Raw genomic sequence first — 25752 nt, forward strand, 5'->3', positions numbered from 1 at the left:
TCAATTCCTCAGTGTTTCTACAGACTGAGAATGAATGAAATAATTGTTAAGAGACGCACAATGAAATTCAAGCCAGAAGGGAAGAGAAAGAAAGACTATTCCATCCTCCGTTGTCAGCTTGCTCTGTTTTCCCACTTCCATTTTTCGCTCCAGGGTCAGGCAATGAGCAGGCACTGAAGTGTTTCCAGCCCTGGGCTGGAGTTGTATGCTCCCTCCATGGGTTCCCGCTTATCTAATAATAAAGCAATAGGGGTATATAGTTTTGTGGTACCTCTTCGTCCTTTGTGTTCTGCAGCAGTTGAGTACTAACTCAGTTCTTAATGATTTTAAATCAACTGTGATTCTTTCTGGTGTATATTAGTTGCCTTTCTAACTATTGCTGACAAGTTATTTGTTAATTGGGGACAGTACAAGATACTTACTGGTAAGTTAGTTAATTTCATTAATGCATAGTTATTGAATGTATGACAACACACTTGAACACAGTTCATGCTATGGTTAGTGTTTCTGATACTCGTTTCACCTGAAAATTGACCTATGCAAAGAGAACAGTTCTGCAAAAAAATTTTTTTTTGAGTTCATGTTATTACAGTGCCTGACTTTAGGCAATACAGACCTATTTCTTTCCCCAGCGTTGTTTAACTTGGCCTCTCCCCTCTTCTGCTTTTATCTCTTTTGACATTATCTCCCACCTTCTCCTTTGCTTCACAGTTGATGTTTCTGTTCACGGTTAAGCAGCTTTTCACACAAATGTCTAGTCGGTTTGTGGTGTTCCCTTTTCAAGGAATGCTTTTATGAACTTGACCACTTATGAAAGCATGATAGTGAGGAGACATTCCTCAAGTATTTACCCTGACCTGTACAGATCAGAAGAGTGTGAGAAATGGCATTGGGAAATAGCTGTGCTATAGAGCAACAAATAACTCACTTGGGTAATTTCTTAACGGCTTCCCTTGTTTTGTCTGTCTGTCTTTAGATAATGAGCCTGCAAGCACGGTTCCTTTCTCTGTGTGGCAAATGGCCGGTGCCCGGTTGTCCTCGAAGGTCGTCTTTGGCTCTTTCTCTTAGAGTAACTTGGTTACCGGTGGGCATTTAAAAGAAGTTGGTGATGGAGCTGCCAGTTCAGATAAACTCTTCTAGTGTACCCTCACCTACTGATTTATTAGTGGCTTAAATTAGTACACAGTGTGAGGCTGGTTTATTAATTTGAAAACTTTTTTAAAGAAAAAAAATTTGTTCCAAGTATCTTAACTTCAGAATAGGCTTAGGGGAAACTGTAACATTTCACAATATAATCTGGGACTGTGGTGCAGCCCCCAAGGGGTTCAGTGCTTCTGTCCTCAAACTGGGACACTCAGATTTTTCTTCCAAAAAGACTTACTTTAAGATTTCTTTAAAGCTGTTTTCCCTTGGGGATCAGGAATCCAGACATGTCCTGTGGTTAATGGACTCTAGAATTAGTTTCTCTTGCTGCCTGTGAAGGTGGAACAATGCGTTGTGACCAGCTGAACCCAATTTCCTCTTAGTGGTTTTAGTCCTTTTTTTGCTTAAGAAAAATTCATGCATGTTTCCTTGTGAGACTGAACTGAAACTTTCTCAAAGCAATTAGATCAGATGAAGCCCTGAACATTTCCATGTTCCTTGTGCATGAAATGCTGACACCACACTTAAGTAGCTGTGGCCTGGTGTTTGCTGCTTCCCTTTTGCTTGTTTTGTGATGAAAGCACATTTTCCATCATTTTATGAAAACTCAGCAATTGGCTAAGTAGTGGAGGGGAAAAATGAGAAAAGTAACCGCAGCCAGAGGGAAAACAGAAGCTTTTAATGGTTTATTAAAACTTTTCTGTGGTTTGGCTACTTCTAGTTTCTCTCCTGCTTCGCTCCTCTCACTGCTTAATGGTCTTCCAGATCAGCAATTGCATGCAAGGTGGTTCTGGTTCCTATAGGAGAGGTGTAAAAACAAATTGAAACCTATTATTTATCTGTGCCATAGGAAATTGGTGCCTGTAACTAGGGAACTGTTGTGTGTCCTAGTAGGACATGTAGTGCTTTGCTTGAAGGGTGCCTTTTGGGCGATATTGTTCTGCGAGTTAAAAAGATGGATAGAACCTGACATCATAGTTTATGCTATTTCTGCTCATTAATGTCTGTCCTAGATATTTCTGTGTCCTTAGTGGAGCAGGAGAAGTTCCAGCCTCAATTTTTGTATGATTCCATAAATATTTGTAGAAAAGACATAAGTTAAACCTTTGTTCTTCACACCTGTGTCACATCTTTGCTGTCTGAAAAGCAACCAGAAGCCTGCTAATAGCAGTGATTTAATCTCAATACTCAGTTTTGTTTTTGTGTAGTCCTCCACTTGGTCTGCTGCCAGCCATGGGCTACGTGCCTATGGCATAAAACGTTGGTAGTTTTTTTTCAAAATGCTTGCAGTGAGTTTTCTATAGCACATCGTTTCCCTGAGAGTTGCTCACTGAGGACATTTGTTCTCAGTTGAATTGCTGCGGCAAGGACTAATCCAGCCATACAGCCTGTCTTCCAGTCATGAGTTGCCGCAGTCGGAGAGGCCAGTTTGTGAAGCACAGCGCTGAGCAACCTCGCTTCCCCGTCTGGTGTGATGTGGCCGAGAGGGATCGGGGTGTCCCTATCACCAGCAGCACTTGAAAGCGTTGCTGGTGTGAGCTGTGGAGCGTTGACCTTGAGGTGGTGGGATGCAGCTTAGATATTTCGGCCCGTTCAGACTGAGTCCATACAGGAGCCTGCCAGACTGACTGAGGAATCGGGTCCTTATGCAGATGTGTGTCCTTATGCTTAAACATGAAACTCCATGCCAATCTTTGTTCCCCCTCAGATCAAGGATGCTCCTGCTAGTCGTCACTCCCAAGCAAAAGGTCTTCTCGAGTGCTAGAGCAGAGAGATGTAAAACGAGATTTCATGAAAATACAGCAAAGGTAGCACCTTTTATTGCTGCTATCCAGCAAATCATTCATTTTGTGTGTGCATGTGTTCTGTGACGGGTGATGTGAGATAATCACAGTACCTTCTTTATGCTGGAAACTCCTGTTTTCATGACCAACATTGACACAGTTATTTTTTGGTTTCTTTTTTTATTAAGAAGAAGGTGTCATCCTATTCCATTTGCACATATCTTGTTAGGAAGTCCTAAATCCTTTTGGACCTAAACCCTGTCTTCACTAATTTTCTTTTGTTTCAGAAAGGCACTTCTAATACTTCACAGCCTGGCTTTAGGGTAGTAACTGGAGTCCCTAAGTGCCTTTCTGCTCTGAGTCCCCAGAGCTGGGGTAGCTGGCAGCTGAGTTCTGCAGAGTCCTGTACCACGTATTAAAAATTAGCACTTTGTTACCTCTTACTCAAGATTTTGTGGGTTTTGTCTTGGTTTTTATACGGCATTGCAGACGGCTACAGATTTTCAGTAATTGCTAACGCAGGCAGCTAAGTTTGCAGTAATGAGTCACTGAGTGATTTAGGTGAAAGAAAAGTTGTGTACATTAATTATTGTGACCGGCCTGAAAAATGGAGGCTGACAGTGTCGGATTGATTAAGCTTTGTAAGCAAGGGCCTATAACTCAAAGTTTTGGAGGTCAGTTTCCTATTGAACTTGCACAAGATTTTTAACTTGCCCTTATGGTAATCTCCATCATGGTTAGATATTAAAAATATGCTTTGAAACTGTTCAGTATGCTATGGGAAAGGAGGGGAGGACAGGCTCATCATTAAATCCTAAAATTCACTTCTCAGGTCCTCTGCTTGTCACAGAAGGCAATTCAATAAGGAGATACGAGAGGTCAGGATGCAGCAGGTCAGGAGGAGTCAGCCTAAGTCACGTGCATCTCTCTGAACTTGCCGCACTGCTTTACGGTGTCTGCTCTGGAGAGCACAAGGAGCAGAAGTGCCGTAGCTGGGGTTGGAGTCGGTGGGAGGACGGCAGTGAAATCCGGGGAAGGCGAAGGGCAAGCAATGGCTCTTGGAAGAGGGAATAGCTAAAGCCCAGAGCAGGGAGAGCAGTATTAATCAACTGCAAACACATTTTTAAAAAGCAGCCACTCTTTAGGCAACTAAAACAAACCCAGGAGCAGCTTGGCTTCTTCGTTTTATTCTGGTGTGTTGCCTAGGAGCTTTTTCTCTATTAAGGCAACAGACCAAATGTGCATTTGTGGATCGCCTGTGCAACCACGTGATGGATGCTGCAAAGCTGAGAGACGCAGAAGACAACGGTGGAGGACCAGATCTGCGTGCAGAAGGGAGACTTCCTGCGGCGGTCCTCTGTTACCCAGCTTGTCTGCTTGTGGCATCATCTGCCGAGTTCAGCCTGAACCTCTTTCTCATGTGGTCCCAGCTGGTGGAAGCATACTGGGAGCAATGGGGCTCAGCTGATGGGAGATCTTGGGGAACACACCTGTCTCTCTCTGAGTCCGGGAGCCCTATGCACTGGGTCTGTATCACTTCAGCATCCCCTGACATGAGGTTCCAGGTACATCAGTGCCAATAATCTAAAAGAACAGCCCTAGGAGGGGAGAGGAATCGAGTGAGGAGTTTGGCATAGAGGGTTTTTTCCTCCCAGAAGTGCTTACTGCCATCAGGGGTGGACAAAGCTATGGACAGCTTAGTGCCAAGTTAGGGAGGAGTTACCAGGCATAGAGATTTCCACGCTGCTGCTTCTGTGTTTAATATATTAGAAGTCTTGGGGACTAGAAATGGAGTTGATTTTGGAGATTGTTGACCACCAAGGTGTTGCGGGTGGCAGAGTTTTGTGACATCTCCAGTTAATGGGGTGAACTAACCACCATGGCTAGCTTCGTATCAGGCAACTTGGAAGCCTTTCTGGTGAGGAGTCACAGCCCAGCATGAAACGTATAACCTGGGGCACCAGGGATTTCTAGGCGGGCAGCTGAGCTGATCTGGGCAGCTAATCCCGTTTGTGCTGAAATGCGAAGCTGCTGTCAGTGTGCTTTCTCTTGGCGTGTGAATGGAAAGGATCACATGAAGCGTTCGGATTGAATGCAGCGCCTTGGTTAGGAGTGAGAAAAACCTGACGTTAGGTTTTTGCCTGATGTCAACCAAAGACTTTTGTAAGAATTCAGAGAGGAACATTACCATGGAGAAAAGAGTTGGGAAAACAGGGCTGTAAGAGTAAGTTATGAGGCCTTGGCGTGTGCAGTTTAAAGGAGAGGCAGCAGGGAGATGTAAATGCGAGGAGTCGCCATAAAGAAGACTGAGGCTCATGATTTTCATCAATCAGTAACGGGAGAGCAAGTAATAAAAGGCTTAAATGTGCAACAGGGGGAGTTTGGTCTCAGCACAAGAAAGATGACATTTCAGAAATTCCTCTCATTAAGGAGGGAGAGCACCCCTGGGTGGGTGGTTTGTCCCCCTGCGTGGGAGAGGAGCGGGGAGCTGTGCTTCGTGCCTCCGTGGGAAGGTCTGGTCCATCACCAGTTCCTCTCTGCTGCCTTGGAGGGGCTGCAAAAGCAACCGGGCACATCTTCCACGCCAGCTACATCAAAACCTTCCAGTGTTGGAGAGAGGGCTGGTACCAGCCGTGAGGACGGCTGCTTATCATAGCAGCACACCGAGCATTAGCAAAACGGGAAATCCATTTAAACCGTTTTCCTGAACCACCTTTCCAGCGTGGTTCATACTTAGAAAAGTCAGTGAAGTAGAACGTGCGCTGTATGCTCCAGGGAGAGGATATTTCATCGTCCTCATTTGGGACAGATGCTTCGTGCCTGATTAAAGCAACCGTCGCGATGCCCGGTGATAAAATCTCTGTACCGCACCCGCTATGGTACGTGCTGTTTCCTTACTTGAATTTGAACCGTCGCTCGAAAATGTGGCTGAGACGGCAGCCCTACAGGGGAAGCCGGCGGAGGAAGTTTTTAGGATCCCTGTTTATTGCGTCGTTAGTGCCGGCAGTAGGTCGGGCTTGGGAACGAAGGGCTCCTCGGGTGATTTACGGAGTGCTGGGTGTAAATTCGCTCTTGAGTTCCCGCAGTGCGGTGTGCCGAGCGCTCTGCTGAGGCAGATAGCGGAGCGTTTTGTTGGACCCCTGAAAATAAAATTTTAAGAGGAATATTTTGATTAATTACGTTGTCACAGGCGTGCGTCTGGAGGCTTATATAGCCAAATCGATCAAGTAGAAAGAGTAAGCTCATTAGAATAGGCTGCTTTTGTAGAAAGTGCGTGCAATTCAGTCAGCTGAAAGCTTGATCGTTCCAAAAGCTGGATGGCAAGAGACTTGGAGTATCTGCGTAAACGTTAGTGTTGGTCAGGCGGTCAAGACTGAGGCCATATAGCTACATCAGCCTGGGCTAATAAGCCCTGTGCTGAGGGCTTAAGGTCCAAGCTAGCTCGTGTCCAGCAAGCTCCAGATACAAGCAGCACTGACTGTGTTTCGTGCTGTTAACTACAGGAAGCATCTCAGAAGCTTTCAGGGCTTTATTTTTATTGTAGAACAGTTACTAGTTTGCAATGTCCCAATTAGCACACCAAAATAAAAGCAGACCCTTGGAGAAGCTTGTGTCACCGCAAGCTTTCCATCTTCCCATGGGTGGCAAGTACAGCGGCTGTCGGCGCGTGGGCAATGCGTGGAGCAATCGCAGGAAGCAAGGAAACATTTACCACCCTGTGTGCTTTTCTCTGCTTCCCAGCATGAGAATAGCAGCTGGCTTTTTAAGTACAACCCAAAATAAATACAAAATGAATCCTGGGTGGTAAGAGGAGACCCAAACTGCTGGTTGTAAAGTTTCAGATGAGCAATGCTCATGCCAGGTATCTTCGACTTGGGCGTCATCCTTGAGCTATGTGAACAAATTTGGCTGTTGTACTCTTTATTCCCTTTTTAATTCTGAAGACAGAGCTGTTCTCTACCTCTGTACATTGTCGTCTTCAGCTCAGCTCCCGGCTTGGCTGCTGTTGCTGCATTAGGGACACAGGGAGCAGAAAGCAGGCGTGCCATTTTCTCTGTTTGACTGGGCTAGAAGGTGCTGCAGACTCCTTGTCCTTGGAGAACTGAGCAGCGAGGTCAAACAGGAGCAACATAAACTCAGCGACAGGCAGGAAAAGTTGTACTTTTTAATAAAATTCTTGTGTGTGCCAGTTCCATAGAGACTTTTCTTTGTGTTTCCTGACCACATGAGATCAGGGGCTTGAGCGCCCCATCCCTCCTGAGCCTGGACAGGGATGACCGCAGGCTCAGGTGTTTCCCAGGGATGTTCTCAGGTGTGCTGCTGATTCTGGCAGCCTCTTCCCCTTCTCCTCCAGGCAGTCAAGTGATGCTTCCTTTTGATTTATCAAAAAACCTCTTTTTTGTAAGTATTTCCAGTTCCTCTCCTTCACGTTCTCTTCATCTCCCTCCCTCGCCCCGTGAAATTTCAAAATGCGGTTCTTTTCAGAGCTGGCAAGAAGTTACTTTGATTCATGAAGACGGAATTAAGGTTCAGCCATCTTTACATAACCTTTTTTAATTGCTTATTAAACTGTAACAAGTGGCTGGTGGTTGGAATTAATTTTTCCCCCTCGCAGGCAGCGATGCAAGGCCAAGGTCAACGAAATGTCCCAAGCAGCTGTCAAACATCTGGTCTGCTGGGATTTCACCGTCGGGCAGCCAGGGTATGGATGGGCTCCTGCCTGTGCCTTTGCAAGCGCTACAGTTTACTCCAAAATCTTTTCCTTGCACAGAGGAAGATTCTGCATTTTAGGAAGAGGGATAAGGTTTTCTTTTTTCTTTTCTTTCCTCCTTTCTCTGTCATAGTTGTATATGCAACTTGACAAGAAATCCTGGCAACCTGCTTCTCCAGAACAGTCACCCGAGCCAGCTCTGCAGCAGTTTGCAGATAAATAATGTATTATGGCCTGTCAAATCAAGCTTTGAGTAAATACTACTTTAAAGGGTCATATATTGTGAATCTGAATGCTACCCTACAAATCATTCTTTCCCAAATGCTTTTGATTCCTTATTATACATGCACACAAGTGTCTCAAAACAGGTCATCTTTTTCCAATACCTCTAAAACTGACAGAATTAGTATTAGCAATATTTGTGTAATTCATGTTTGTTTGAACAGCATAAATGAGCTCAAAAATCATCCCTCAACACTTTGCTCTACAACCTAAAAGTCTTCATGGATTTTCTTTTTGCTGTCTCAGCTGGGAATAAAAAGTGGTGCACACATTCTTTTTTAGATGCTTAGTGAGACTGAGATTTTAGGGTGCATATATAGGTTTTGATTTCTGTTTAGGAGAAGCCTTCCTATAAAATTAAAAGCCTGTTAAAATATGGCTGGATGCTGTGTTAAAATGAGTGTTTAAAGGGGATAGAAATTATATTGCCAGGTTGCCTTGTAGCAAATAGTTTGCAGTTCAGATATATCTATATTGAATTTGTAAAAGATAGCAGGGGTGTTTCTTTTTTTATAACACATCTAAAAAATGAGGAAAAACTAAACTTCAACATATCGACCTTTGCAGAGCGTAAGTGCTATGCTTTGTGGCACTTGCATGTTTAATATTCCTTTTAAAACTGTCTGATGTGCCCACATTTCATATCCTTTCTTCGTGTTTATAGCGTAGCAAGGTCATGCAGTAACTCTGGCGAGCCTGTGCGCTTTTGGAGCAGTGTAGTGATGAGCATGGACATAATTGTATAAAAAATCAATTCAGCAGGAGTCCCAGGGAGTCCCCGGCTTGCAGTCAGGCCCGTGGCAGAGCATTGCTGCTTGACTTTGTCGGTGTGGCTTAGCAGTTAGTATTCTTGTCGCGGGAAGCTGGTGGAATATATTTTCAAGTCGCAAACAGCAAACTGAGCTGCTTTCTCCAAGTGACTGCCCCAGGGCTGCTGGAAGGGTTATACATTAGAAGGTAATATGGAAGGGAGGTCTTCTGGGCCATCCTGCACCTACTGTGGCTGGGCGTTAAAAGCCCTGTGATTTTTTTCATAAAAAAATAAGCAGTAATACCCTTGCCTATGCCATAATGTTGCTGCTCTGATTCCCAAGAGCATGAACTCAACTTGAATGGCCACAGCGTCTTACTGGGGATCGTGCAGCCCAAATCTCACGTCTCCGTAAAACGTCCATGCCAAGGGAGGAGGGGGTGGCGCAGAAGGGACCAGCACCCCGTTTCACTCCATCATTGACCGTGTAAGACCTGAAGAGAAGTGGCAACATGCCAGAAACTAGGAAAATGTGCAGTATTGCTTTTACAAACATGGGGAAGGCAGCTTGTTGCTCCTGAGATGGAGGCAGCTGGTGCTGGGGTCTCTTGACTTCCAGACTGCGAGAACTGAAGAGCAGCTGGAGTTTGCACAGGACCTGTCCTGCAGCAAAGTACTGCTCGGTTTAGGATCATGGGTCTGGCTGCAGTCAGGACTATGTGTTTAGAAGAAGTCCAGTGTAGCTGGAGAGGAAGAGCATTATGGTATAATCTGCCCAAAGAAGAAATTTCTTCATAAACAAAATTGTGTTGCAACTTGTGAAGTTTTATGGCCTTAAGGTAACTTTGGGGCTCTTCTGCATACAGAAGGCTTTCACTGTCATGATAAGTTGTTAGACTGGGGGATCTTGGGTGGTGCAGAGCTGGGTCTAATGTGCACCTACCTGCACACCAAGTCTTTGCAGCAGGTGGGGACGGGCAATACAGTGGAGAGATGGGGGGATTTTTAACCACCAAGAGTAATTTTAACTCGTTTGGTACGTAGCCCATCTCCTGTGTCACAGCCTCTAGCAAATTTGGGGAGGAAAAGGGTCCATGTGCAAAGCCACAGCTATATAGCTCAGCTCCAGTGTGGCTGCGTGTGCCTGCGTTGGGTCCCACTGCGAACTCTGCCTCCCCTCGCTTCTCCTGGCCATCAATGCTGGCGGTGGTGACGAGCTCTCGTGCTTTCATTTGCTTCCTTTTCCTCATCCTAAAGGCTGTGACAGTGCCTAGCCCTTAGCAGCTCGACAAAGTTGGGGGAATATGTTAGCCCTGCTAAAAAATGTAAAAACTCCTGCTGACGTGCGTGGGGGGGAAAAGTGAAAACCTTCAGATCTGGGGCAGTGTCTTTTGTAATGAAGAATGCCCAAAAATCGCTCAGTAACTGTTGTCCGTGATTATTTCTTGGTTGTCTGCAGGGCCCTGGCTCTCTAGGAGATCTCCTGCTTCCAATACACTTAAACAATTTTTTTTATTACTTTTCTGGTGGAGTTACGGCCAAGCAGTCCTTCAGGCTCAGTGGAGCTGCTTGTTTATTTGGGGAACGTACCTTCTTGTACGGCAAGCGAGGTTGACAGATAACTCGTGTTCTTGAAAAGCTACTGAGGGAGAAGGGCCTGGAGGCAGCATCGCTTCCGAACGGTTCAAGCAGCATCCGTGTCTTGCCCCGCTGGGGTGCTGGTGCTCCGTTTTACGGTGCGCTCTGGAGTTTGCCGTCATCGCAACTCGTCTCAAAATTGCCGCCGTATCGGCTGGGATCCCCTGCTCTCCGCTGGCACAATGGTGCCAGCTGCGTCTTGTGCTCGGAGCCTGTGGCTTCTGGTCCACCCAGAGAAGTGCATCTGTCCAAATTTGAGCCTTTGCAGTGCGTTTCCCTCTCCCGTCCGTTACGCGGGTCTCTCGGCTCTTGCTGTTTCGGGTGAAGCACGTTCTGCTCTGGTTTATTTTGTCTCTGCACGACAGTACGCCGTCACTGCAAACGGAGCCCAGCTCCTTGCTCAGCTACCTGTATTTCTGTCGGACTCAAATGCCTGTTAGACTTTTTCTGTTTTACTTTCATTTGCTTAAGGAAGTGGTTGCGATCTTGAATGCCATCTGAATGCATGCCAAGCCCAACCATTGGAAGGGCGATAGTTGTATTAACAACTTCTTTACAAGGAAAGCGAAACAGATAAGTCGCTGCAGAGGCCCAAAACCCAGCGGTTAGTTGGCAGAGGGAAGAAAACTTGCTTTGCAAGCGTGAGGTGTGGCGTTTATTCTCGGACCGCGCTACGCGATGCTGAATCGCCCGAGCGTTTCGGCTCTCCGGCGTTCCTCCCGGCGGCTGCGGACCCCGCGGCGTCCCGCTACGCGCAGCTCGCTCCGCTGGGCTTCTGCAGCGTCGAGGTAGCGGTGCAAATACCCTGACCTTTATTTTTAAGCAGTTCTTTATACTTACGGTCTTTGAGGGGAAAGAGTTTCAACACTGAGATTTTACGGAGGCATTTCCCGTTCACGTCTCTTTAATGCCATTGGTGATGACAAGCTTGAAAAGGAGAAGAGTCGGCTGGAAGGAGAAACCTTCCCTTGAGGAGAGGCAAGCCAAAGCTTGACCTTCCTCTGAAGGAGGGATGTCCTGGGGGGAAAGTTAAAACCCGCTGATTTAATCTTAAATTTTGTTTCGGCAACGCTGGAATATTGCAGCTGAAGCAGTGTGTTCTGCCACATTAAATCTGAATAAATGGCAATTCAGCCCTTACTCGGAGACACGCAAAATGCCAGGTCTGCACAGCCCTCGTCCTAAAGACACAACGCTGTCTGTAGCTCCGGAGCGTGTGTTTAAAGCATCGTACTGCCTTTTTTCCTGGCAAAAAGGGTTTGCAGCTGGGGGCAGCCGCAGGAAAGAAGGAAAAAACCCCAATGTCTCTCCGTAGAAAGTTGCAGCAGTCGGAATAAAGATGTTTCTCATGTTGCCGTCTTGGACTTGGTGTAGCAGTGAGATTTCCCACAGGAGAAGGTAACGAGTTAGTCAAAAAAACCAGTGAACTCTGGCAGCAGAGGGATTACCGGGCTGTCATTTTCTGGTGGATTCTCGTGTCATCCTTCTCCGAGAAGCTACGCAATTAAGGGCATGTGGAAGCGGAGAAAACGCGCTCTTTGTTTGCCTTTAGCTTTCCTCGTTGGATAAAGCTTCGCCTCCAGACACTGAAGCTGATCTGATATTTAGGGACGTCTTTTTACTACTTAACTTCTTAGCAAATTACCGTCATGTTTGTCTGCCCAGCCTGACATCAAGACGGCAGCGTCAGTTATTCAGATAGAAAGCCAAGCTGGAGAGCAGCTTACCGACGTTTCGGCTTATGTTGTAAAGAAACACGTAGGTGCTTTTAATGAATGTCGGAAGGATGCCTGTTCTGTTTTGGGCTAGTTTGCTCAGCATCCTGCCTTGGGGGGGGACGCTCGGGACCGCCACGACGTTATTTCTGGCGGTCTCGGTGGTGCGCGGGTGCCGCAGCCGCTGCTGGCACCAAGTGGCCGCGGGTGGGAGGTGTCCGGACCGCCGGCGAGCTGCCTTTCCCGTGGCACAAGCATAAAAACGGGCTTTCTATACGCCGGGCAAAATAAATGGGTCCAAAGCCTGAATTTTTCACTTGAATTATGGTGTTAATCGTGTGCTGTCAGAGGAGGTGATATCAAAACTGAGATGTGTGCTGTTGCCACGTTCGGTAGCTATCACAAGGAGGGAACGGCTGGTCCCCCTGGCAGGACGGGTATCACCTCGGCGAACCCCTTACAGTGCCCTCGGCCCGGAAAGAGACACTACTATTTATTCTGCCTTTTAAAATATCTGGGGGATTTTTGACATTTAGCGTCATTCAGAGACTGTGCAGGGAATACTGCAAGAAAAAAATACTCTAGGCTTTGCACCCTCCTTCGTTTTCGAGTTGAGACAGCAGGTTTAGTTGTACAGAAGACATTCAGGAAAGGCAGGAGAGAACAGATTTAGTGCCTCTGCTTTCAGGCAGGTAGGTGGGAAAGCGGATGTTAATGGTAGATGAACATGTTCTTTTTTTTTTTCTTTTTCTTTTTTTTTTTTCTTTTTAAGAAGCTGAAATCCAAGATTTTCATATGCAAGTCACTTTAAGCCAAGCTTCTCTATGGAGCATCCCTGGTACTGACATATTGCGGGAAAAAAAATCAGCCAAATTTCTGTCCTCAGGAAAAATATTTTGCATCGTATCATCTTCCGCATCATCATTAACTGATGTACCCCACTCACCCCTTTCAGAATTAATTTAAACATATCTGATGCTAGTTCAGACCAAGTTTGAACTTTCCTTACCCTTTGCCATCGTTGCTTGGCTGCTGGCTTTTTCTCAGTTCATTAACGATTAGATTTGAACTTGGAAACTGGTTGTGGATCAGTCAGCTCAGCCTAATCGTTTGTCAATCTTTCCAGGCTGTCCTTTGCGGTGGACACTGCTGCCTTCCTGTGTATGTAGGAGTATGATACTTGATTGCCAAGTATTGATTTGGAGAATCTGTGAGAGATTTTCATTTTAACATTAGCGGTGCTCTTTTTAAAATAAAGCAAAACACAAAATAAGGAACACTAATTCCCCGTTTTTCTTTTTTCTTTTTTTTCTTTTTTTTTTTATTTCATGCAGTTAATACTTATGTAGTATTTTGACTCCTTACTGCACAGGCAGCTTGAGACGGAAGCCGTAGCTTTGTATTTTTGGCATTGGCTGAAGTGTGATGTAATCAAAGTCTGTAAAATAATAAATGCAAGTATGAAAATGATGCTCAAGGAATAGTAATTCCCTTTCTCAGTGCTTGCTCTGGAGGCACCCAGTGAAACTGGAAAGGACTGTATATAAATAAACGTGGGACTAATTTCTAAAACATGGCTATGGAAGTGGATTGAGAATTGCAATTTTTTTCCTAATCTACCAGCTTTGCTCAGGCAATCTCCAGCCACTAGATGTTTCTCCTGCTTTTACTGTGGAAAGTCTGCCCAGGGAGAGCTGACGGGCTTGCTGCCATCGCCTGCAGCTCGGTGTGGTTGCTGCTTCGAACATCCTGGGGTCGCAACCGAAACTGGGAATGTGGAAGGAGACCTCGCTGCCGCGATGCGTTTGCTCATGGTGCTCCTAGTAAGACTTCTTCAGAGCAGTGCTAGCAGCCTACCTTCGCTTGATCCAGCCGTCCCGTCTTACAGCACCAAAATAGCACCAAAGGGCTGTGTGCGAGATGGGTCGGGAGAAGAGTGAAGATTACAAGTGTTGGGTTTGAGGGTTTGGAGGTGGTTTTGAAACAGTATTGATTATGAACTTTTATGCCACTCTTGACCACCATAGAGCCTCTTCCCATCACTCATAAACGCGAGAGAAAGGACTACCTCTGCTGTCTAATGTTAACGAAGAGCCTATGCTTTTCTTCCCACTTTAGGTTTTTCTTTCCTTTCCCCATTCTCCGGCCCTTGAGAAGGGAGAGGTCGGCGTTTGGGGTCATGAGTAAATGGCAATGTCTGTATCAGACTACTGGAAAAGTTTCCGTCTTTTTCCCAAATACTGCTCAGGCTACTCAAGCGAGAGGAAAAGGTGCTGAGGTCGGTCAGATCCTCCCCCCTCCAACTGAGGCTGGAAATAGCTGTTGCATATCTTTCTAAATCTTTAATTTTTAACAGTCAGAGTATTTGCTTTGGCAGCTAATTTTAAATAACTGTTTGAGAGCTGAGCTCTGATCTTGGGTCTTCAAAGGCAATGGGAATCACTAGGTGTATGATTCAGAAAATCGGTGAAACTCTGGCCAATATGCTATTAACTAAAAGAAATGCCCACAACTTGTCACTACCATAGAAATCGTAATAGCTTGTTTACGAGCAGCCTAGTCATTTTGTAGCATAACTGAAGACCGCTGCACGTTAAAAGCACATATAGTAGCGTCTGGAGCCCAACCTGTCACAGCTTGAAAGCAGCCCTTGCTGCGCTGCTAGCTTTCATCTCCCCGGCGCCCCTCACCTTGGTCTTAGCTGGATGGATCAGTGGCTTTTGTGCTAGGCAGGTAATTAAGTACAGAGATGGGATGGAAGTAGAAATGGTTAGCTGACCAAGGCAAATAACGTCAGATCAGTTTGTTATTCTGGGGCTAAAGCAATTGTTCCATAGGAGTTAAAAGTGAGTTTCTTTGTTAAATGTGATTTTTTTTTTCTTCTGGCTTATGATCAACTGTAGTTTAGATTGGATATTTTTCCAACAGGAAAAACTAGAGAACCTAAGCCAAAGGCTGGAGCAATTGGTCAATGGGGAAGGTGTTTCTCTGCCGAAAGGCTTGTGGGAGGTTTTGCAAGGACCTCCCAGCAGTGTTCGTAGGGGTCACAGTCTTGAAGGGGTGGTTGGGGCCTGGAGAACTTGCTAGGACCTGGGAAGGTGAGGTCTCCAGACCTACATGCATCTTCTTTTGCTGGAATACCTGTACGGAGCTTGGAGGAAAGACGAGCCAGAAGAAACTGATGAGACAATTTTTTGCAAAGATTTTTCTCTCCTGGCTTATTAACAACCAGGCCTCTTCATAGCAATCATCAGACCACTCCTACAGGTGCTTCTTTTGAAGTGTGTGCTTGCACATCAGCTTAGTCTGGCACAGACCCTCAGATCAATCAGCCAGGCTGCTGCAGCAGCCGAGTCCTTTGGGTGTTCATTTAGACCTCCGCGTTGGAAGCACATGTAAAGACCATCTGAATACTTTTTTTTTTCTTTTCCCTCCTTTGGAGACCTGTGGACACTAGCCTAGTTTCAAGCAAGAATGTCCATCCTGACTCTGCGAGCCCAGCTCTACAAATATGGTGCCTCTAGAAGATAAAATTGGGAGGTCAAGATACCAAATCTTTTGGAAAGATTTTCCAGGGAATAGCACGTAGGGAAAATGTGGACTTACTGACGGAGACTGTCCTGGCAGGACGTGAGTGTTCAAATGGGTTAGGATTCCTTCTTAGGCAGTGTTTCTGATGATGTTCATTATTTTATTATTATGGTTATGACATGTTTTTATGCCTTTTCTGTGGAAGGGGCATTCTGCTGCACGGTGTTTTCACCTTCTGTTTTCCCCTTGCAGTTTGAGCGGCACGATCCGGTGGACGGGCGGATCACGGAGCGCCAGTTTGGCAGCATGCTGCTGGCTTACAGCGGGGTGCAGTCCAAGAAGCTCACCGTGATGCTGAAGCAGCTCAGGAAGCACTTTCAGGACGGAGAGGTCAGTGGCGGTCACAGCAAATCGGGGAAGTTGGGGTGCAGCCAACCCTCATTGCGCTGAGAAATGAGCTAATAAACTGAGTAACCTTCACTGATGGCGATTGCTACAGGCTCATCCAACATAAGCATAGTTGAGTGATGCTTGATAGCAGAGATGGACAAAATTTGGGGCAGTTTCATGCCTACACTGTGAATCAGGCTGAATTCAGGAAACTACTTTTCCTTCTAAGCTGTAGGTTGACGTGCAAGCGTCTTTCCCCTGCAGTAAGCAATCTTTGTCTCCTAAAGAAAAGCACCTGCACCTTTTCAGACAGGGCAGGGAGACATGCTGACTTTGCAGGTGATAAATCCTTTACGCGAGAGCAATGCAGCAATCAGTGTCCGGATCAGACCATAGGCTTGTCCATATTAAAATGCATGCTGTAGTTCTAAAAAACAATGTTTGCTGAACAGCACTCTGGGTCTGGAGCCAGGATAAACATTAAAGATGTGTACCTAGTTGCTGGCGTGACCTTGGATTAATTAGCTGCCATGACTGGGCAGCCTATTATTGTTATGAACTTATATGAAAAATTATTTGAATTACTCATAATTTAGAGAGGAACAAGGCTGCAGATCCTGCACCAGTTCATCTAGTGCGAGACCTTGGAATAAAACATCCATACTGAAAGGACATTTTTTATAAGATAGGGTGCAAAATAACTGCAGTGTTAGGATTTCACGACTGCTTCTATAAAGATGGATTGTTCTTTCCTTGCCTGCGTTATGAACAAGCAATTAACCAACATGAGAGCAGATAGAAGGTCTCTGCCTATGTTTTGGATGGGTCTGACTGTTTTAGAGACACTTATTCATGATGCCAGAACTGTCATTTATTTCTTAACTGTTTTAGATGCAAAATATCTTATCAAACGGAAGAATTGGCCCTATTCTAGTCCTTTTTGGTCCCTCTTGTACCACTTCAGGCTCAGCTGATTGATGCTCCTGCCAGCTACAATGGTTTTCAGTGCCTTCAGGGACTGACTGCTTGGCTTCAAAGGAGTTTTGCTCTCTACCAGCACAGCACAGAGGCTCCTCGTATTTGAGCACTACCCAAACGCTGGTTTTGCTAGGGGTTGCAAGCGAAACCCCGTCAGCAATATCAGTATTTCAGAAAATTCTCAATCTGTCCCAACACCAGGTGGAAGTCCAAACTTTGGTGCTGTAACGATGCATTACTCTAAGACCAACAGCGCCAAAAGCTATCCAGTTAAAAACCAGAGGAAAGCATAAGCAAGCCAAAAAGAGTCAAAGTTGAGTTTGTGCTGGTGTGTGCTCATCTGCCCCACTAGCTGCAGCTTCTCAAGGCCTTTGGCTCTGTTGATGAGGCCTGAAAGAGAGCATCTCTACACAAATTTCCTTACATTTTTATAGGAAAACAGACTCGCTAGGAAGATAAAGGGAAGGCTGTCACTGGCGAGTTCCTACAGCTTGGGTTCACTTTTTAATCTGTTTATTGCTGGCTTGGTTTCCAAGGTTGCAGTTTTGCCTTCATGTATTTGGTTTTGGAGTGAGATATTCAGATTTTGCTTTTCCAACCCCTCTGCTTTCCTTGATCTTTTAACAGTAACTATTTGATTTTTTGGTGGAAAAATATTTGACAAGTTGGCAACAGTGAAGTGTGCCTAGCAGAATACGTCAGCTCTACCTCATTGTTACATTTCCAATTGTCAAGTCTTTTGCTTTGATTTGTTTTATATATATGTGTGTGGGTGGGTATCTATATAAATAAATAAAAAAGGCAGTAGGCAGGTGTATGAGAAATTAGGTAGAGGGAGTTATTTTGGGGGGGGTTCTTACAGAAAATATTTCCCACCTTGCATGTGTAAGTCAAAAACCTGACATATGTGACAAAAGGACTTTTACTTTATTCCTTCCCCCAAAATCAAATGGTTACAGATCTGCCAAAATGTGTTTCTATTTGTAGCTAGCAACCAGCTTCATAAGCAGCCTTGTTCTTTCTTTAGTCCAAGGACCTTTGTGGAGAGAAACTGGGGAACAGTACCAAATTTGACACTTGCAAGAATGAGAATTGGTAGGAAACACGTAATCCTTAGGCTGGGGGAAATGAAACGCCCAAAGCCCCGAGATCAGGCAGCCTCTATTAGCAAGTACAGTATCCCTTGCAGGTTTGAATACAGCACTTCGTATCTAAACATGCTTTCTACTTTTCTGGGATCACCCTCTTGCAGCTGTTAATATTTTTTTTACGTTTTTCTGATTTCTTTAGAAATAAAACCACCACGGACAGAATGATGCTAATTGTCTTTAGAGCTTTCTAGATAGTTTATTCAGGAAAGCACTTGCCTAGATGCCTTGATAAATGAATATGGCATCAAAAGAGTGGTCTTGCACTTGAGACTGCAGAAGCTTCATGCCAGAATTGCTTCTTCCTCTGTGTTTGTAACTGAGACATCTGCAAAGCTGGCGTCTTCTTCAGCCAGGCTCTGCATGAGTCGTGTCCCCTGAAAGGGCAGTGGAGCCAGCGCTGTCCGCTGCGCTTCCTGCTCATCCCAGATATTTTAGGAATGGTACGTTTTCTCGTATTAACTGGTCATCTGCTCTAATTTTTATTTTTCTTCAGTGGAAAAAAAAAATCCCATCTTACCTTGGATGCGTGGACTCTGCGTATTCCTTGGCACTGCCACACTCTGATTTGTATAACATTGGGTACGGTCCTCCCCCTCACGTTTTACTTGCATAGCTGCTTTTCTGCTCGGAATGGACTCAAGTTGTCACATCCACAGGCAAGATACTGGGTTCAGGTCTCCCTAAGCACTAGATGACCAAGCTGACTCTTCAGAAACGATTCGTTGAGGTCTTCTACACGTGCTTCAAGGCCGTTGGCCATCCAGAACCGTGTAGTGTGTCTTTTTATGTTGAAATAACAGAAAGCAGGAGTGAGATGCAATGCACCCCGGCTGCAAGTGGGGTTCCCAGGTGGAAAGCTGTGTCTTTTGCAGACGGCGTTTGAGCCGTCCGAAGATGCATGCCCCAGACAGAGGGGTGTTTCTGGGGGGTACCTGCTGGTATACCATCGACTTCTTTTCACCATTCTGGTAACAGAAGTGTCCCTCCCTCCCCCCAGCAGCTTTTCCTTTGAACAAAGCAGCATGCACAAATAACACTCTGAACGGCATCAAATTCATCCAAACTGCAGCTATATCTCAAAAATATTATTTCAAGTCACCTACCACAAATGTCTCAAAAGAAATGTTCATCCCAATCTCTCAATCACTATCCTCATCCTCTCCAGAACTGCATTTTCTTGTGATTCCCAGTTAACACATGCCCATATTTTATAATGAAAATACCAATTGGTCTTTTAACAGTGACATGAGTGACTTATGAAGAGCCTAGCAGTGTTGACAAACACATCAACAGGGAAGAGATAAATTCCCATATCCAAACTTTCGACTGATAAAGGAAATCATTCATATCTATCAATTTGTCAGTGGAGTTCTGAGCTTATTTCATTCTCTGCCTTTTTATGTAATTGGAAAGGAGTCAATGCTCACGCCAGACCTGCAGAATTCATCAGCAGTATCTTAGTTTTCATAAGACTGATTTATGCCCTGGAGATCTGTACATTTGTCTGCGTGAAAGCCCGGATTTGTGAGATACCTCCATTTGTCATTGCTTTTGCTTTTTCCGCTGATGAGAAGAACCACAAGTTTACACGTGTAAGCAGTAGCTTTTCCTTCTCTGTCTACAAGCTGAGGAAAGAGCAACTGCAATGTTGGTACTAAACCAGGGGCTGCTGTGCATGAACAGTGCTGCTGTGTTTGGCCTTAGTATTTGCTATTTCACAGGAAAGCTGCTCTTTTTAGAGCCTGCAGCAGTGCTTTGGCAGATGAATCTTTCCTCCTCTTTAGTTTATCAAGTGTTGTTGGACACCTTGACCGCCATCAAAACGGAATGAATTAGAGTAAGCAAGGGGAAGGGATCATTTCTGGCTGTAAATAAATAAAATTAAAATACAAAAACAAAAGTCACCCTGTGTTTTTGTGTAGAGAAGTGAGTGTAGTGAAATCTGGAACTGATGCCAGTGCTATCAAATCATAGCAGCTGGTCAGATAAGTTAGAGCATGGTTTCTCTTGTTAGCCTTAAGTGGCCAAATGAATTCCGATTCCTGCAGGTTTTCCAAATTTTGTATTGTACTCTGTTCCCAGGCAGTAATATGGCAATCTGGAAATGTGCTATCTCAATTCCGCGCCTAGCAGGGAGGACTTTGGATAAGTATCTGAATTGCAAAGGTCTTTTCTCTTGGAGATCCAGTTCATTTTACCCAGTTATAAAAAGGAACCTGCCAAAAATATACTCATTTCTACACATACATTTTGGCTTTTGAAATGTAGCCGAATGCTGCAGGTATATGGTGGTGTCTAACAAGCGTACGTGAAGTCTTTTCCACCCTTGTATTGGTAAGTCCACACTGTTTGTGTAGCGAGTCATGGTGATATTCCTTAAAAAGGACTCTTGAGGGTCCCACTGTCCATGCAGGTGCTCGTACTGGGCAGCAGGAGAGGCACAAGGCCCGTCACCAGGTGGCCCAGGCCTCTGGCCGTGTCCATCTCTGCTGCTAGACCTCTCACGTTAAAGGCAGTTCAGCGAGGCAAAGCGGTGGCCGTGCGAGGCCCGAGGAGAGTCGCTGTGCTCTGAGCAGTCAACACTTGCCCTCGCACCATGCGGCACCGAGCGCCGGTGGTGAATTCAGGCTGGTTTTGGTCCCGTTGTCAGGAAGGGACCCAAAGCTGTTCTGCAGACAGCATCGCTCTTCTCAGGTAAATGGCACAAAGCTAGGTTTAAAAATCACCATTTTTGATAGTTTCAGGCAAGGTATGGGATAATTTCTGGGAAATGTCCCTAAATCAGAGCTTACTTAGATGCCTCAGGAACATCGCACCCAATGTCAGCACCTGTTTGGAGGCATCTTGGTTGTTCGTATGTACGTTGCACAAAAACAGGTCTTTTTGTAGTTCTCAGTGCAGTAAGTACCTGATGTTTTTTTGCCAGGACACTATTTTGGTTCATTCTGCAGTGCAGCTCTGAGCACCTAGCTTGGGAAGTGGAGCAGGCATACACTTGAAGAAAGCTTCCCAGGCAGTAACTGGGGATTTTTTTAGGTTTGTTATTCATGTGTGCATTTTTCTAACCCATCCTTTTTGCTCTGGATTCATGAATCCAGTGGTGACAAAACCTGCAGTTGCTGGAAGTGTGCACGCTGTGGGATGTGTATGAACCACATTGCAAGATGCTTAGTTACAGTGAAGGTAGGAACAGGCTGAAATACTTCAATGGTAGATTATAAATCTTCTGCAACTCTCTTACTTAAAATTCTAGAGGCACTGTGTCTCTAAGATGATAAAAAACGTGCTTTTTATTTCAGAGTGTTAGGTCACCTCTTCCCTGGTTTGATGGAAAGGGTGAATGTGTCGTTAATGTTTTGAGCAGGGTTACAACAGATCATATAAATTTATGTTTGATGGTACCAGCCTGATGCGTTCTCTTCCATTCAAACTGTGAATCTGTATTGTATTATGTATGGGATTTTTAGCATCTTGGTGTATCAGTCTGTCTCACCAGACAGGATAGGAGGAGCATGAACTTGAATTCGTCTTGCCATGCTGATGTATCACTCCAAGGAGGACGTGTGAGTGGTGATGACCTAGGTGATGACATACCTCCCCTGTGGCCTCAGCACGGTGTTTGTTTGGGGCTGCTTATGGCGAAATTTGGAAGTTGTTCTTGTTCAAGCGCTGATACAATTCTGCTGGTGTTAGCCAAGGGAAGAGGACTGCAAAAGCCAGGACTTGAGAGCTGTGGGACTCGGGTCTCAGAGCTGAGCTTGCCAGCAGCTACTCTACCTTTGTGCTTACCTGAGTGGTGGCCCTACATTGACAGGACTGGGGGATGGTCATGGGTTGGATCCACTCAATTAAGAGCGTGCAGCTTATCGCCATTGCGATGACGGAGCCTTTGTGTTTCTGTCCATCCATCAGTTGCCCTGGGACACGGGAGCGCAATAGGGGAGGGCATCTCGGGATGTGCTTCCATGGCTGACCAGATGGCCAGGCCAACTCAGATGTGCCTGTACGTGCTGCGGTCAAGCCCTTGAAATAGCTTTGTGCTATTGAGTTACTTTGTCATTCGTAATCTGAGCACTGTCACACTCTCTTCTTTCCTTAACTGTAAGATACACTCTTTTCTCTGTTGTAGGGGCTGACGTTTGAGGAGGTGGAGAACTTCTTTACGTTTCTGAAGAACATAAACGATGTGGACACGGCTTTGAGCTTTTACCATATGGCTGGAGCTTCACTCGATAAAGGTATTAAAACTTGTGAGATGGACAGAGCCTGAAAACTCAGGGGAATGCTTTTTACGTGGTGTGTTTGGGCTTTGGACGCTGCTAATAAGCCTAGTCTAACAGATTAAAAATGTACTGAAATCACGTTTCCTCCCATAAAGGAAAGGTTTATCCTGCTCCGGTGCATGGGTGAAGAGGGATTTCAGGTTTTATACTTCCCCTGCATTAAATACAGGGGGGGGAAATGCTGAAATTTATTACCGTGATAGGCTAATAGGCTACGATATCGCTGGAATTATTCAGGCCTGCTGTGTGCAGAGGCAAAAATGGCCCAATGAATATAGCACTGGCTGTGTTACCAGGGCCTGGGCAGGGCAGGGTTTCTTCTTCTTCTCAGTCCTTTGGAGAGAGTGTTTTCTGCCTTTATGAAGTACTTGAAAAATTATTGTTGGACATAACAAGTGGTATTATAACAAGAAGATTTGTCCAGCGTGTCTCTTGCAGAGCTCCCCGTGATTCGTGTGGCAATATTACGATCTGGTAGCAGAGTTTCTAGGAACTGTGCTTTCCTTTGCTTTGCTTAAAAATAAGGGGTCTTATTTCGTGGCCAAATGCTGCCTTCACGGTAGTGGCGAGCACCTTTGGAGCGTCCAGACCTGATGGAAGGTGGAAGGAGAGCACTGAGTGGGGAGCACACCTGCATTTTCTTGCATGTTTAGGAACCCTACTGAGTGCCCAGACTTGAGCGTTGAAGTATCTCCAGAGCAGGTTCTCTTCAAATAACCCATAGTCCAGAGGGAACATGGCCATGACTCGAAAGCTGGGTTTTCCTAGGGAGATTTGTAATAGTGTGGCTTATTGATCAAACCAAGCCATGTCCTTCTTTATCTCACCATGCATTTCCTCTTCTGAACTAATCCATCGCAGTTATGTTCTCAGGTCTGAACGTACTGAAGTTCTGTACCGCTCATTTAAAAAAACCCTTGAATTCTCCGTGGTCTCTTATCTGTCACAAGTGCGTGCCTGTCTTGTGTCTAGATCTCTTTTTGAAAGAACAGGTTTTCAAAGTCTCAGACTGGGAATATAACAAACCATTGCAAACTAATAAAAAGTTTTTTGAAGTTTAATGGAAACTCTTTTCTCTACGTAAAAAGTTAAAGCTGATTTACTTAGGCAGCTGCAAAATCAAATGTTTTAGGAATAAGTTCTTCTTTGAGCTGTTGCCATTGTGGGAATATTAAGACATTAATAGGTTTTGGGGCAGTAGAATTACAAAGAGATTCAAATGTCACATTTCTTCAGTGTGTCGACAGCCCTTCTCAGCTTTGATTTTTCTTTTGAGATCATCTGTACTCTTTATTTTAGATCATTGTATCTTAAGGCTTAAACTTAAAAGAACCTGATAGGCTCTTCCTTTCATTTAAAAGAAAAAGTGAGCAAGGATTACTGTATATTAAATAAGGATCTGCTGCTGCACAGAGTCGCCTCTGCAGTGTACCAGAAGCAGGTAATAGCCTAGAGAATCCAAATTTCTCAGACTGCCTATAATAAATAAGCAATTGCAGAGTCATGTATTTGAGGAGTATTTAGACCCACACACAGTTGGTAAATCAGTGTGATTGCTGTTTAATTGTGCACAATTAATGAGTTTGTGCTGGAGCCACAGACCTTGGTCTAGGAGTCCTTTGGCTGAAGTAAGAAACCTTGGAGAGGCTTCAGGCTGCTTCACTCCTCCAGGGATCGGCTGGGTCTGGAAGCAGCAGGGAAAGGTCTAGTCAACACCCGTTTGGCGATTATGGGAACTAGGAAGGAGAAATCCCTGCTGATTAAAAGCCAAAAAATATAAAAATTATTCCTCTAATGAAGAAAAAAAGAAGAGGATAGTTTATGTGCCCCATAAATTGCTCCTAGCCTAATGCAGCAAGCTCTCTTGTTATGATTTTAGAAATGTTGTTTAAAATGAAACAGGAGAAAATGAATGACACCAGACAAATCATAGCTTGGCCAACTCATTCTCCCTGTTAAATTAAGATAGGCTATTGTTTTGAACAGATCATAAAACTGTATTTTAATGAAGCCCAGAATAAGCATAGATTACTAGTTAGTCCATCTTTGATTTTTTGCAGAAACAAAATTGCAGTCGTTCTCTTAAATCATAAACAAATCATATTTAGGAAACTTTCCCAGCCAGTTGGCCTGGGCTTGCAGCTGGCAGCAGGGCTGGAGCCGAATTCATCACTTCTTCCCCTTTCGAGGAGAGGGTGTGAATTGCACTTTTTTTGGCACCATCTGCAGCGAGACTCTCCAAGCAGCTCTTCTGCTGGCACCAGGAGACAGCGATGATATAAATCCCTTGTATTTTAGGGCAAGGCACAGATGCAGCTTGATAGAGAACATCAGCTAGGCAGGGGGACAGGGGAGAGACTGTATTTTCCATCAGTGACTTGTGGTCTGAAAATGCAGTGAAATATCTGCCCAAAAGCCTTCCTGCCTTTCTAGATGAGTGGGAAATGGCCCAAAACATATCCTGAGCCACTTGAGGGCAGACCCTGCTATGACATTAATATTCTGTAGCCACATGGGTGATGTTTTAAAGAAGCTGATGGCAAAATGCCATTCCATAAAATTGAATTAATTGAAGATATTTTAGGTTACTGCAACTGTCTGTGGTATTTGTGCTGTACGTATGAGCTCTGGAGAGGAAAGGGGTGCATGGAGTTGAATAAAAATAGGAGAAGGGGTTGAAATGAGCACAGGAAGGGGGGGAATGGCCTTCGTGGAGCCTCGGGCAGGCAGGGCTTGGATGCGGCAGGGAAGGGGAGGTGGGCCGAGGTGGTGGTGGGGAACGGCTGAGCCTTGTGCTCCATTCCAGGTGGATGGGACGCCTCTCTGGGGAGGTGAGGAGTTGATGGAAAACACTTTATTTGAAGGATGGAGCTTGAGATGGCTGCACACTTGACAGGGAATTTGGAAAGAGGTAGAGGTGAACTTGAAGTACGGTAGGTATTTGTCATCAAGTTGCTGCTTTTGTTAGTCTGCTCTGGATCAAAGGAATAATAGTCCCATGTGAAGGCGTGATTCAGCTCGCTTATCTGGAGTAATCCTGTGCAGACAACCCTGTTAGTGGGCTGGGGCGGACTTTCACAGGATCACAGAGTAGCTGAGGCTGAAAGGCACCACTGGAGATCGTCTGGTCCAACCCCGCTCCTCAAACAGGGTCACCTCGAGCAGGTTGCCCAGGACCTTGTCCAGTCGGGTTATGAATATCTCCAAGGATGGAGACCACAACCCCTCTGGGCAGCCTGCCTTGGTTTGCCTGGGCAAGCCCTCCATCCTGCCCTCTCAGGAACTGGGTAAAATAACATTCAGGGGAACATCGGACAAAACGCTTGCTTTGCTGGTTAAAAAGGGCCATTTCCATTTACGTAGCCTCCAGTGGAAGAGTCCAGTGGCAGAGAAAA

At 45.2% G+C, this 25752-nt stretch overlaps 1 protein-coding gene across 4 annotated transcripts in view; it reads left to right on the forward strand.

Moving 5' to 3' along the window:
- The window catches only part of MICU1 (mitochondrial calcium uptake 1), a 135236-nt gene that overhangs the window by 98902 nt on the left and 10582 nt on the right, over nt 1-25752 (forward strand). For all 4 annotated transcript variants that reach the window (XM_064513595.1, XM_064513596.1, XM_064513597.1 and 1 more), the window contains 2 exons: nt 15808-15945; nt 22204-22312. In XM_064513595.1, the coding sequence (XP_064369665.1) occupies nt 15808-15945; nt 22204-22312 (247 nt within the window). The remainder of the gene's footprint in view (nt 1-15807; nt 15946-22203; nt 22313-25752) is intronic.

This window comes from Dromaius novaehollandiae, chromosome 6 (genome assembly GCF_036370855.1).
Source record: "Dromaius novaehollandiae isolate bDroNov1 chromosome 6, bDroNov1.hap1, whole genome shotgun sequence".
NCBI classification, from domain to species: Eukaryota; Metazoa; Chordata; class Aves; order Casuariiformes; family Dromaiidae; genus Dromaius; species Dromaius novaehollandiae.